At 43.9% G+C, this 14,977-nt stretch overlaps 1 protein-coding gene across 1 annotated transcript in view; it reads right to left on the reverse strand.

Moving 5' to 3' along the window:
- STXBP3 (syntaxin binding protein 3) overlaps window positions 1-11,143 on the reverse strand; it is a 33,183-nt gene extending 22,040 nt beyond the window's left edge. Inside the window, exons 1-4 of the mRNA XM_048496994.1 lie at window positions 11,023-11,143; window positions 6,672-6,721; window positions 5,379-5,460; window positions 1,007-1,083 (exon numbers count right to left, since the gene is read on the reverse strand). Coding sequence (XP_048352951.1) covers window positions 1,007-1,083; window positions 5,379-5,460; window positions 6,672-6,721; window positions 11,023-11,080 — 267 coding nt within the window. The 5' untranslated portion in view covers window positions 11,081-11,143. The remainder of the gene's footprint in view (window positions 1-1,006; window positions 1,084-5,378; window positions 5,461-6,671; window positions 6,722-11,022) is intronic.
- Window positions 11,144-14,977: the final 3,834 nt, after the last annotated feature.

The following is a 14,977-nucleotide window of genomic DNA, read 5'->3' on the forward strand; positions in this document are numbered from 1 at the left end:
ATTTTGCTTCTCAGAACAAACTTCGCCTATTTAAGACATTGTCAAAACATTTTAAAATGTAAATCTATTTCTACGCAGTATTACTCTGGCAGTCACCAGTTGATAAATGGTCAAAATAAGTCCAACCCCCAACCTGAACAAATGGGTGGTCATGAGAAATCAGAGATCTGAAATGGCAGAACTGACTTCACCACCTGAGAATACAGGTGACTCCAGCCCTGATAGTCCCTTATTAAAAAAAACTCCATGCAAAAAGAAACCCAGCCTGCCAGGGAGAATAGATGTATTCTCTGCCTCTGCTTGCAGTGCTGCCTTGCGATTTGGCAAGGAGCTTTTAACATAGGGGAACACATCAAAGTGTGTTCCTCCAGCTGCAGTCTGCAGCGGCAAAACCAAAGCCAAAGCTTTAGAATCCTGTCTCTTTACAGCCACTTCAGCCCCTTGCCTACGTAAAGTAGGCCTGAACGTGACAACACAATGGCGAAAAAAATGACACAGCCATTGGCAAACAGACAAAAATTTTTTTGCAAAAAACCGTCTGTATTTAAAAGACCCCAAACACAAGGCAGAGGCCACCCTGACACGCTTCAACATCAGTTTGATGGCAGATTAGTCCAGCCCTCTCTTGAGCAGTTCTGCACTGCCACTCAGAAAAGCAGCTAGCTTGGGAAAAGGAAACAAAGCATAATGGATCGAACCTCACTACTTCCCACTGTTTCTAGTGTAGTTTTCCCTGTGCCCTTCAAAAGGCTGCTACTGAAGGTCAGGAGACCTTCAGCATGAAATGCAGGAGCTGTTGCCCCCCGTCTTTAAGGTGAGCAGAAGTGGCCTTCTGCTTTGTGTAAGGTCAGTTCTGATCTCACCCAGTCACGTGCGCTGGATCAGTAATTCAAACAATAATTTATCATAAGAGACAAAACTGTTATATACACATAACTTCTACTCAAGGAAAAAAGCACGGAGACAGACTAGATAAACTACAGCATTATTGTCTTTGGAAACTAACCTTTGCTGTAGGTGTGATGAGATAAATGGCTTTCATGTGTGGGACTGGTTCACGATTTTTGTAAACATTCTCCACAACTATAGGATAAGAGATAAATGATGAAAAAAGTACTCAGTAAAGTTACAAAAGTTATAGTATAAATAGGTATAGAAATTTGCTAAATGCAAGCTACATTTTTAATGCTGCATCTAAAAATACAATTTATGGTCTGTTGTGAAGATCAAAGAATCACTACACTGTTCAATGAGTTATTAAAGTAGCTGACCCCACCATGAAAGCAGCAAATCCAGGCTACCCACAAACAAGGTAAGAGTTTCTATTTATTTATTTAGTTATAAGCATGTATTTTTAACCAACTCCATTCCTGAAGGTTTCAGATCAGGATACAACATAAGATAAACATTATATAATACGGATAACCTAAAAACAAATGCAATACCTAACAATGTATCAATAAAACTCATTTAAAATTCATAAAATGATAAGACTTGAAAGGTTCTCCAGGAAAGCAAAACTCCTCCCCCCAAAATGAACCTAATGTGTCCTGAATACACTTCAGGAGTTATAGAATATGGAGAGCAGCTGAGAACCAGATAAAAGGAAAAGGTGGGCTGAAAGAAAACCCATCTTGTTCAAGCCTTCTTAAGAGTCTGGTAGGAGGAGTAGGAATTCCAACCCCCTCCCCACAATTCCTTGCTGTTCTCCAACATAGTAGTATAGTATCAGACTAAGATATGGGAAATCCTGGTTAAGACTCCTATGCTGCTATGGAAGCTCACTAGGTTACATTGGGATAGTCTTATCAGCCTTACCTACCTCACAAGGTTGTTATAAGGATGAAATGAAGAGAACAACGTTGCAAGTAACTTTTTTGGGTTCTCATTTGGGAGGAAAGCAGGGCACAAGTATCTACAGAGACTAAATATTCCCATTAGATCAGGGGTAGGGAACCTGCGGCTCTCCAGATGTTCAGGAACTACAATTCCCATCAGCCTCTGTCAGCATGGCCAATTGGCCATGCTGGTAGGGGCTGATGGGAATTGTAGTTCCTGAACATCTGGAGAGCCGCAGGTTCCCTACCCCTGCATTAGATAGAACAAAGTTTCACTGATAGTAGGGGCTATGATAATACAAGCCCTCCGGGGATAGGGCGGTATTAAATCTAATAATTAAATCTAATAATTAAATCTAATAATAAATTAAATCTAATAATTAAATCTAATAATAAATTTAAAAAGCACCTCCCTCCCTGATGGATGAATTACAGTCCAGTCAAAGGGGGGGGGGGGGAAAGAGTGAACAGCACCAACCAAAGACAATGCTGCCATGCTGCCTCCAAAGAGGCAACTGACGACACAGCAACCAGAGGAGAAAGAGAAACTACGTGCAAAATGATTTACACCATCTTTTTTTGGTAATGCAAGTCTGCATCACTGAAGGGGAGAGATTCCAAGACAAAGGTCCTTTGGGAGATGAACAAAGTTGGATCCGCCCCCAGGAATGCTCTCTTCCACACTGGCACAGGCATTTGCAGTGGCTAGCCACCACAGGAGCTAACTGGTTTTGGGTGCTTGCCAAGGAGGTAAATCCCTTGGCACTGGAATCTGTGCCAGTTTCCATGATGCTGGTAGCATGGGTGCCGGCACATCCCTTCCACCACTTGCAAATGTGGCTTCAGCCCCTCCCCTTTTTTGGATTGCACAGTTACATTTCCCTCCCAGCCCAGGCACCCAACTTAAGCAAAATGAAACAAAGGCTTGTTTCACGAGTTTTTCATGACTGTGGTGTCCCCTTTTTGGATCTATTAGAAAGTGAGTCAGCCGCAAAACCCCACATTTGGTTAGAGTCTCTTTAGGACTTTTACTTTAGGAACCAAGTCTTTGGTGCAGAGTTCCAAAAATGATGAGGTCTGTCTGAAGGAATTGTGTAGAGCAAAGACAAGAATGATAAAGTGTCAGGCTATTTCATTTGTTATTGTATCCCTTTGGGGATGCAAAGTGGCTTACACAGATACTGTTCTGCCCCCCACAGATACTGTTTAAGGTGCCCTGTACTTGGCTAGGACAGAATGGGGGAGACACAAGCCAGGTTCAACAGTTCTTACAATAGATTTATTACTGGAGAGAAATAAGACCCTAACTCCATGGTGGCGAACCTTTGGCACTCCAGATGTTATGGACTACAATTCCCATCAGCCCCTTCCAACATGGCCAATTGGCCGTGCTGGAAGGGGCTGATGGGAATTGTAGTCCATAACATCTGGAGTGCCAAAGGTTCGCCACCACTGCCCTAACTCCTCCCTTGGGTCTATCTAAGTCAGAGTATTTGCTTGTCTTGAGTAGGTTTGAAGCTGTAGACTGTGTCTTCTCTTGGTTGCTTTAGGAAAGTCCACTGTGTCTTGCTTCATTTCAGTTCTTTCAGTCTTTGTCTAGTTCTAACTGCTGTTAAACTTGACTTGTACTCTATGGACCACCATACAATCATATGGACGTCATGAATATTCCGGTTTTCAACTACCCTTAACACCTCTCTCAGACTGACTGACTAAAACTAAAACAGGGGATTGCTGGGTAAAGAAAGGAAACTGCCTATTGGGAAATGTCTTAAAGGGACAGGGGCTAATTAAAATACTCTCCCATAGAAGACTTAACAATGAACTAAACCATGCAAACTATAGGGAAACTAAAGCTTAACGGGGAAATAACAAAAGCCTCTGTGGGGGCATGACAGATACACTTTCAAGTAAATGTACACAAAACACAAAGAGATAAAAAGTAGACAAGACATCATGGGTTGGGGTCCATCAGACTAATCCATCAGACCAAGGCCACTTAGAGCCAGAACTACAAATTTCTTCTTTCTCCATTTGACAGGATAGTGTGCCTAAATGGCCAAAATATGCCATCTGAGTGTTGCTTTCTCCTTCTCCCTCCACAGGATGTGTACTTGCTTTCTCTAGTTCATTAGATGTATCTGGTTACTTTCCTGTAAGCTCAAAACCAGAGAAGTTTGCCCTGTTACGGACAAATATAAATCTAGCTGTAACTATAGCCAATATCACTTTCAAAAGTAATCTTAAAATAGAAAGCCATTTTGCATAAGCCAACATGAAGATGCAACAAGGAGAGTTACTAAACACCTACCCCTGCTATTTGTAAGCTTAATGGTGCCTTCTAAAGCAAAAAGACTTCTACAGAAATTCAGCAATTTATTCGGCCTTTCAGAATTGTTCAAAAAAAACAACTAGAACTATCTGGAAAACTGCGGGTTTCTATTTATAACCTTTTCTATGGTTTTTGAGGTTCAAGAAGTGCAGTCCTATAAAGAGTTATTCCACTGGCTGGAGTTTATCAATTTAACAGCAATGTTTGTACATGATTTTGCTATTACAGACTAAGAAGTGTATTTCTTAGAGTTAATCCTCGATGCAGACAAAATCGGGAGTCCACACGATATCCAAATTTGTAACCTTTGTAACTTTTTAAACTGTTTTTAGCTATTAATAAATGTTTAAAACCTCAAAGAGGCTGGAATAGGAACAAAGCAGGGACTATGAGGGAAAATGTAGAGCAAAGCCACTCAAGAAGCAAAAAAGAGTTGGTGTCCTACATTCACAGTGAGAGGCGCTATGGCTATAATGCTACACTCATTTCCACAATATGGTAGTTACTGGATAGTATGTCAATACATTCAGTATCAAATGTAATTTATCCAAATCCCTTGTCAACTCATTACCAATTTATCTAAAAAGTGACTGATCCATGTTTTAACAATGGGCCCAGGACAGCAACATAATTTTCAGCAATTCATTATTTGTAAAGAATGACAAATCTATCATGGAAACCTTTTAGGCATATCCAGTTTTACTTTGTGTTTGAGTGTTAGGGCAGTTGCACAAAGGAAAATGGGAAGGAGGCTACTTGGAGACTCTGAAGTGTAGCAACAAAATGTCAAAATGGAAATTTATAATTAACGGTTAGCATAAGTATAGATTTTAGTAGTAGTAATTATTGTGGGTTTGGTTGATTATTAACACACACACACAGTACTGAATGACTGCTACATCATTAAAGGAAAAAAAATAAAGAAAACATGTGCAAAGAGCATTTATGTCCCACTCAATAACAGCCAGAGGGCACAAGCAATCCAGATCTGAGGAAACCAGAGAGAAGGGGTATGAGAGAAGTAGCAAAAGCATCAGGCTGATTAAGAAGTTAATCCACAGGTTAATGTATTTAGAATAACATTGAGAAAATAAAAGTATTTAAGGAGTTTAAAGGTTGGGGAGGGGGGAAACTGGCTATCCCTTGCCAACATTTCAGCAGGCAAGACGCTCTCTCACATGACAGACACCTGTTCAATAGGCACTTACCAGTGATTCCCTCTGCCAGTAAGTCTGTCATTTTACCACATGATGACAGAAGCTTTGTGGTGAAGTCATCAAGAAGAATTATCTTTTTCAAAAAAACAAAAACAAAGTGGCAATTTAGGCAACTAAATGTAATTATAGAGATCATCATTTAAATCTACTTTTAGTGCACAGAGAGCTTAATGGCTGCTGATCATAAACTTACAATTACAGTGGAACCTCGGTTTTCATTGCCTTCGGTTTTCATCGTTTTTTTCAGTGAAAAATTTGTCTCGGTTTTCATTTATTTGCCTCAGTTTTCATCGATTTGCAGTAAGGTACAGGGGGTTATCGAGAAAAATCACCCAGACAAAGCTGTTGCAGGCCATGTCTGCAACTTGTTTAATGACAATGTCTTGCCCCATTTCAGACAAATCTTAAAGAGGCATCAGAAACAGACCTCTTTGGACAGCTTTCTGGTTCGACATTGGTCCACTGGCTCTGAAGCTGGTCCTAGTGTGATTGTTTGTTACTGTTTTATTTATTTTATTTATATTTTTATTTATATATTCGGTTTATAGACCGCCCTCCCCCTAAGGGCTCAGCATTTTCAGCATTAAACACTATGTTTATTCACCAAAAGATGTGTTTTGGGTATGTTTTTTGGAGTGCCTAGAGCGGATTAATTGGATTTACATTGATTCCCATGGAAAAGTTTGCCTCGGTTTTCATCGTTTCGGTTTTCATCTATTCTTTTCGGACAGATTACCAACGAAAATCGAGGTTCCACTGTATATACTAGCAACTGTCTCACATAGACAACTGTCAGCTGTTTAACATGCTTTGAGTTTGTCACAACACAGCATACAGCTAGACTAAAATACTACTGTTTTGCTTATCATTCTGTGGGTGGGGGGCTTCAGACTTTGAGATAAACGTTTTTTTCATTTGGTTAGTAAAAGTAAATACTTATGAAACAATATATAACATTGAACATAAATTATTTGGTTTATATAATATTGAACATAAATTCTTTGACCTGAATATATTTGAAGGGGTTAAAATATTTGTGAGAAGTTACTCGTTGCAGTCTGAGAAGCTTGAAACAGCTTTGTACCTAATCTACAAGTGTGGACCATGTACAAGCACTGGGGTTTGTACATACATCATATCCCATATGTGGGGCAGAAAATTTTCCAAGGAAAATACAGCATTGGGAAATTGTCCACCTCACACCGCTGTGTGCACATGACTGGTCTGACTGGTAGATGAGATGGCACCTAACTGCGATACCATCAAGTCGCACATTAGTCCTACCTTCCATTCTTCTTCTTTCCAACAGTCATCAAACACTGATGCCTTTAGCTCTGAAAAAGAAAACTACCAGTTAAGGTGGGGAAAAACACCACTAGTATTATAACTATATGATAGTATCCTGGCTCTGGGGAGCAAACATGTAACAATGTAAACAAATCAATTTAATTAAAAAGTTACATTTTTATTAAGTGGTACCAGTTAACAAATGCTTTGGGGTAGAAGAGTGAAACAGCAGAGAATTTTTAAAAACCTGCAACACATTAGTTCTTTAAATCAGGTAGCCAGGTTTCAAGTCTGCCTTCTTAGAACTTCTCATTGCAGGTAGGAGATAACATGTTCCCCTTCTTCAAGCACAGCAATCCCATTGCTCAATTTAAGGGTTCAATCTAAAGACCAGGGACAGACATCTGACTCCCAGCTTAACCCCAGATTTGGTAACTAGATCCACATTAACAACAATGAATCTCTTGTAACAGTCATTTACCCAGACATTCTTCCCTTGGCAGAGTCCTTTATACACAAAGGGAAACTCCAAGGTGAACAGGTTCTCTCAACCCCTCCCTCAGGTCCTCTGGAGGACTTCAAGGAACAAAAGAGCCCGGCTGTCACTTGGTATTGTACTTCAAAGGTACATTATGTGCCAGGAGATTCTGAAAAAAGGGAGGGTCACAAATGATCCTAAATTGTTCTGTCCCAAGAACCCTGTTGTCCTTAACACATCTCAACCACATCTCAAGTTCCTTCACTCCACAGTACTACCAGAACAAAAGCTCCAGCATAGTTCTTCCTTTTACTGTTGCACATAAGTTAATACACAGCACATGGAAGTGAGCATTACAGCAACCTCTGCCAAATACTGTCACCATCTATTCTGAAAAAGAGGATGTCAAAGGACCATACATTTTGGTTTGCATTTGCAAGCAAGCGTAGGAGGCCCTTCTCTCCTGCACAATTCAAAATGTCACCCTAGTTGAAACTTAGCTGCAGACTAGAAATCTAGAATCATAATGTTCTAGGATCCCTCTTTGATAAATTCCTGATGTGTATTCGCATGTTACAACTTCTTTCCTCTGGCTATCATCCATCAACTCAAGGTTTGCCTTAGGAATTGGCTGTTGATGCTTCTGGATCCTAATCCAGCGCTCCAAAATTCTCATCCAGCCCTCTAAGCAAGACTGTCAATTCTTTCTGTGTTTTCAGTTACTCTCTCCCCATCCCACTGTACTTTTCTCAGTTGTGCATTCTTCCATTATCCCTTCTGAATGCTATCAGTCCTTTCCCCAACAGCTGTTTCACATAATGCAGAAGCAGATGTCATTCATAACTAATACAGCACAGAATTTTGAAACTGAAATACAAGATTGAATTGCAACCCCAGTCCTACCAAACTTTGAATTCACTTAACCTGCTTGAATGAAAGCAAAGAACCTGAAGAAATTCAGGTGGACACCCAACTGAAACCCCCTTTGGCATGGATTTAAAGGGAGAATCTGAGCTCCTCAGTTTAGAACAGGGGTAGGGAACCTGTGGCTCGAGAGCCGCATGCGGCTCTTCTGCCCTTGCACTGCGGCTCCACGAGCCGAGCCGCTGGCTTCATCCTTGCCCGCCCTGCAGGCAGCAGGGCAGGGGCACCAATTGCCCAAGGCCAGCTGGGCTGCACCGCGGGCTTCCCCTCTCGCTCGCCCCGTTGGAGCCGGGCGGGCGCTTTCCCGGCGGCTGGCGAGGCCGAGCCGCCAGCTTCATCCTTGCCTGCCCTGCAGGCAGCAGGGCGGGCGCACCAATTGCCTGCGGCCAGCTGGGCAGCGCCGCGGGTTTCCCGTCTTGCCCGCCTTGTTCGAGCAGGGCGGGGTCTTTCCCGGCGGCCGGCAAGGCCAAGCTGCTGGCCCCTTCCTTGCCCGCCCTGCAGGCAGCAGGGCGGGTGCATTCATACGCTTCTCAGAATGAGTGGAGTAAAAGGTAAAAAAACCCAATATATACAGTGTTATCTTTATTTTAAATGTCAAAAATTATTTGTGGCTCTAAGTGTTTTCTTTTCCCGTGGAAAGCGGGTCCAAATGGCTCTTTGAGTGTTAAAGGTTCCCTACCCCTGGTTTAGAAGAAGAAGAAGAGTTTGGATTTATATCCCCCCTTTCTCTCCTGTAGGAGGCTCAAAGGGGCTTATAATCTCATTGCCCTTGCTCCCTCACAACAAACACCCTGTGAGGTGGGTGGGGCTGAGAGAGCTCCAAAAAGCTGTGACTAGTCCAAGATCACCCAGCTGGCGTGTGTGAGAGTGAACAGGCTAATCTGAATTCCCCAGATAAGCCTCCACAGCTCAAGTGGCAGAGCAGGGAATCCAACCCGGTTCCTCCAGATTAGAATGCACCTGCTCTTAACCACTACGCCACATTGAAAGTGATGCTGTTTCAGGGTGGGGGATAATCCACCCCCAAACAGCATCACTTTCAATGTTGTTTAACTAGGGACCCCAGATTATCCCTTTAAGGTAGATTTAAAAGGAGAATTTGGGCTCTCTAGTTTAAACACCATTGAAAGTAATGCTGTTTGGGGGTGGAATCCAGCATCACAGCGGCTGCCCGGGGGGGGGGGGGGCAAACTCAGATTTTGCACCAGGCTCTATTTTCCCTCTATGCCTCTGTCCAGAGGGGAGGGGCAGGGCAGGGCAGGGGAGCCATCCCCGACCTCAGAGCTGCTTTTATAAGCACTAGGCCAGGGGCGGGGCTTGGGGAGGCGTGGCCATGCCCTAGGGGGTGTGGGGGTGTGGCCCCACCCCCGAACCCCCCCCCATAAAAAATCTATACCTAAGTCCCTGTTTGGCTTTATATTCCATTTTTCTTATTTTAAAAATATGCTGATGCCATCTTTAAGGATACATTCAAAGTAGCATATGAACTTTTTAAAAAATGGTTACAAAATATCTAAAACCACAAGAACATAAAAGCCAAGAAACAGATTCTAAAAGGAGATGATAAAGACTAAAATTCCTAGTTCTAATATCCAACATATCTGGGATAAAAAGTTTAAATTAACGGAAAAATAGCTACCAACTCAAAACACCCGCTAGAAAAATCTTTTCTATACATCTAAATTGTTAACAAAGGAATAGATTATATGCATTTGCTCTATAATGAAATCTAATGCATTTTCTTCTCCAAGATTTTCCATTCCACAGCATTCTCTATCAAACATTTTGACCTTGATCACTAATAGTCAGCTTCAACAAGAACCAACTATAACTTTCCATCATTCACAGTTACTCAGAGTCTTCTGTAATCATCAGTAAAGATTTCCTTACAATATTAACTAGTAATGAAGTCAGACTGAATGAAAGATTTTAAGCAAAATGCTTAAAATTAATGTTACAGCAGCAGTGAAGATAGGTGTTCTGCAGTACAAAAACCTACATTTTCTCTGAGATCCCCAGACAACAGTGCAGAGCTCAAATCATAACATTTATAATTTGTTCTGAGCCAAGATTCTCTCTAATTTAACAAAAGGATTTTAGTTATTACAAGAACAGCAGCAATTGAAAAAATGTCTCTTTATACTGAAACGCCCACTCTGACCCTCACTGTCACTTTTAAATATACAGAGCGGAAAGGGGCAGAATTTGAGCAAAGAAATAAATGGTTACAGCTGCCTTAAGAACTCTATTTTAGGTAAAAAGAAAATGAATTAATCACAATACACCTATGGTACTCTCAGATACAGGGGAAGGGAGGGGCGGGGTGGGGGAGAGCCACAAGCTGCTTATTTAAACATTATATCAGCGGCAACAGAGTTATTAAACAGAGGTTCTTACATATATTCCACCATCTGCATGCACACCGTTGCAACTGTTTTCACCCCCTGCTAGAATGCAGACATAGAAGAGATTCTTTTCCTACAGACTGTTTGGAAGGAGGGCACGAGAAAAACGTTATAAATGGGGTTGCTACTTTTCCTGCTCCTTTCACTAGTTCTGCCCCTGCACCTTTTAAACAACAGTCATAGCGCAGGTGAAGCCTTTCCAGGAAGCCGGCACAGGGTGAAAAGGAAATGCTTCACTTCCTTGCACAGAAGCAGTGGAAAAATCGAAGGCGAGGGCCACCTTGCAAACCGCAAGAGCGAGCACGGCTCGCCCCAAACGCTACCACCCACACCCCACGAGCAAGCAGCCAGCCATTCCTTGCTCCCTCCCCTCCCGCCCTGTGACAGCCAAGAAGGGCGACCGAGGCCTCCAGCAACCACCTCTCCCTGCAAAGACAGCAACGTCGGCAGCTGCCTGCCGGGCGGGCTTCCATGACAGGGCGCTCTTCCAAGCGGGGCAGGCATGCAAGGCGACCAGAGCAGCGAGAGCGCCGTCACTCACTCTGCCACACCAGGCTCTTCAGCCCCCGGTCCCCGCTCGCAGCCACCGCAGGCGCCATCTTGCTTCAGCGCCTCCACCTCCCTCGTCGTGACGAAAAATTCCGCACTCCCCGCTACGGCCATTCACGCCGATCCTGCAAAACAAGCGCCCGCCCACTTCTGGGTCGGGCACGCCCCTCGCCTTGCGGGTGTGTCGTCTTGCTTTTGGACATGCAAAGCAAAGGATGGGCTGAGGAAAGGAAAGGAATTGGGTCGTCTGAATGTCCGCTCGTTTGGTGCAGGTTGATTGCGCGATCCTGGACAGTGTTAAGAGACGCTGTTATGAGGCAAAGTCTTGCTTGCGTCTTATGGATTCTGCTCTTCCAGACCAGAGGCCCCTTTATTGTGTACATCTACTGTAATATACTGCACATTAGTCTCCAATCAAAATACAATCACAAAGTGGTGGAGTAGGACTCCTCACAACCTCAGGGTAATATGCTGCCACCAGTCCCTTTAAAAACTCACCAACCAGAGACCAAGGAACTGAATCTCTAGCACTCCCAGGTCTAAGATCAAGAAGTCAGCCTTTAGTGTAAAAAGCTTCCAAGTTGAATACCAAAAAAACAGTTGCTCTGGTAGTTATAGGCAATAAACATAAAGTATTCGGTTCAGCTTGAAGCCTCCAAACCTGACAAAATATAAATATTCAGATATTACAGGGATTTGCAGATATACACAATATAAGAGCAGTGAACAACAAGGACAAAATAATACAGTTATCCCTTCCACATTACTGGGGTTAGGGGCGCAGCACCCTCCACGATATGGAAATCCACATTAAACATTTTGGCTTTCACTTCGTACCAGAGAAGTCTGAATGTTTGTTTGTTTTTAATTGACTTGAAATGTGCATATTTATGGTATTAAAAGATAAAATATGTTGATATTATACAGCATTAAGCAAAAACCAAGGCAAAACCTGCCACACTTAAGCTACAAGTTGTGCACATATTGTTTAAATGCAAAAGTGCTCAGTTTAATAGTGATCATAAATAGTGCAAGAGAGTGAAAACACATAACAATAAGTATACAAGTAAGAAAAGGATGTAGTATGATTAACGAATCAGCAAGCATATACAGTCCAATACATGCAGAAACGTACCAGGGGTAAATGGTGCCTGGGGTGGGACTTCCTGCTCCCCAAGCCCCACCCCCGGCCTCAGTGCTTATAAAAGAAAGTCTCCGAGGCCGGGACTGCAGTCTGTTCTGGCCTGCCCGGAGGGGAGGTCAGAAGAGACTGCAGGCTGTGGCTGGGAGCCCAGCCGGCAAGGGGGGAGGAAAGGGGGGGGGAGAGTCCAGGGGGGGTTTGAGGTCAAGGCACATGAAAACGACAAGACAGCAGGACTTCCTGGTCACATGGGGGGCCAATTTTGCGCCCCCCACGTGACCAGAAGAGTGGTGCCCGGGGACAAGGGATACTCCTTGTCCCTAGGCAGGTACGCCACTGTCTAGCTTTCATGGCCAGGATCACTAGACTGCAGAAGCGTACCGGGGTAAATGGCACCCAGAGACAAATTGTCTCCAGGACCCCCCAGGCATTGTCCCCCCACCCTAGCTCTGCCCCCAGGCTCCAACCCCACTGCCCTCAACCCCGCCCATGTCACCATGGACATGGGCAAGGTCTAGGGTGCCCACTGCCAGCTGGGCTCCCAGCCAGCAGCCGGCAGTCTCTTCCGACCTCCCCTCCGGGCAGGCCAGAAGAGACTGCAGTCCCGGCCTCGGAGACCTTCTTTTATAAGCACTGAGGCCAGGGGGTGGGGCTTGGGGAGCAGGAAGGGATGGGACTTCCTGCTCCCCAAGCCCTACCCGGCCTTAGTGCTTATAAAAGAAAGTTTCTGAGGTCAGAAGAGACTGCAGGCTGCCGGCTGGGAGCCCAGCCTGCGGGGGAGAAGGAAGGATGGGGGCAGCCCAGGGTGGGGTTGAGGGCGTTTGGAAGCAGCAGGAAGTCCTTCTGCCTCGTTGTTTTTGTATGCCTTGGACAGGGTCGAGGCACGAGAAAACAACCAGACAGCAGGACTTCCTGGTCATGTGGGGGGGGGGGTTGTGCCCCCCCATGTGACCAGAAGAGTGGCACCCAGGAACAAGGGGTACCCCTTGTCCCTAGGCAGATACGCCACTGAATACATGGAGAACGCAAAAAAGTCCTGGTACTCTACATCTCAAAGTAGGACAGAACGAATGAACGTTCTCACATATGTAAAAGTTCTAAATGCTTACAGGTAAGTTTCACAGAGCTGGTAGGTATGTGGGATGATCACGCACTGGGGTGGACAAAACATTCTGGATCACTTTCATTTCATTGGTAGCAGGTTCGTCAGTGAGATTTCAATAAGTTTGCCCGTAATAGGGATACAAAGGGTGATTCTAATGCCATTTGTACAAGTTCCCAATAGTAAAGTTTAAGAAGAGAAAATAATCTATTATAGCATTTGACCATATAAAACACACAATGCAAATTAACATTTTTAAATTTTTAAAAAAAACTTGAGTAAAACTTTGAAATCAATTTCTTGTCAAACATCATCTTTGGCACATGTGGTAGAGCGAACTATGTAAAACTCTTGCGCAGAATTTAGTGACTTGCCTGGTCCCTTGCAGAATCTCATCTGAGAGGAGATTTTCAAGCTGTGCTTTTTCTGAATGACTTGGAATTTTATCCAATAATAGGAGGATGAATTTAAAGTGGACCTTGTTATAAAACAAGCATCAAACAGAACATACTCTAAGAATTCTGCTTCTCTTATCAGACATGGGCACTGTCTCTCAGAGCTGGAGAATCTTCTTATATCTGCCCTCTAAAACTGCTGAGGGTAGTGTGAAGAATCTGGCTTAAGTAAAAGAACTTCTTATGGTCCCATCGAAAGGGGGAGGAGCTGAATCCACTACTGAAGGCAGCGTGGGCCTACTCTGAAGGATTTGCCCTCCCTGGGGCACTTGCCTGGGTGGACTGTATTTGTTGGAGGGTAGCCACTGTGGCCTGCCCAAATGGCCGGATGCAGCTGCGCATACCACACCAGTGCTCCATCACCCTTGCTGCCTATGCTGGTGTCTCAGAGGCATCCTGGTGGTGTGGCTGGGGGCACAGCAGACAGTAGTCAGCTCCAACCCCTACTTCGCCACCAAAGACACCAGCATCAGCTCCTGGACTTATGCCACCTTTTCAATGGTGTTAATCCATAGGAACTCTATGGAGGACTTTCTGATGGCGGGGTTTTTGTTTGCCTGTTTGGCTGTCTGCATTACCAGAAAGCCCTCCTGGGAGCCCTCCTCCCAACCATTTGGATGGGGCTGGCCGGCTGTGAATTCCCAGTGATGAAAGATAGGCTGATCCTGGCTGCCATGTTCTGTACCAATTGAAGTTTCCAAATACTTTTTAAGGGCCGCCCCACATGGAGCATGTTGCAGTAATCTAATATAGATGTAACCAGAGTGTGCACCACAGTTGCCACATCTTTTCCATCCAGCAAAGGCCACAGTTGGCTAACCAACCACTGTGATCAATGTGCAGTTTTTGGACATATAACTAAATCTATGAGACACAGAAATGTTAAATCAGACTCTTTTATGTCCCACTGGAAGAGGTGATAAAATATTGTGTGGGAAAATAGGGAGGTCAAAAAGTACAGAGCAACAAGAGCCATTTCAAGCTCAGAACTCAGATCAGGCATCAGTCAGTGAGCAATATAGGGAAGGGGAGAGGAAGAACGACTTCCATATTTAGTTGGATATCACAGGTTTTTTTTTCATTTGATGAAAATAGCCAGGTCAACTTAACTGGTCTTTATCTACATTCCAGGCTTTCTAGGCAAGATTGGAGGAGGAGCTATGGGCAAACATAAGCTCTCGGTGCCTCTAAAACATAGCTAACACTCACAAGAAGGAAGTACCAGTTGATTGCTGCTGATGGTGAGCTC

This window comes from Sphaerodactylus townsendi, linkage group LG05 (assembly GCF_021028975.2).
Source record: "Sphaerodactylus townsendi isolate TG3544 linkage group LG05, MPM_Stown_v2.3, whole genome shotgun sequence".
In the NCBI taxonomy this organism is placed as follows: domain Eukaryota; kingdom Metazoa; phylum Chordata; class Lepidosauria; order Squamata; family Sphaerodactylidae; genus Sphaerodactylus; species Sphaerodactylus townsendi.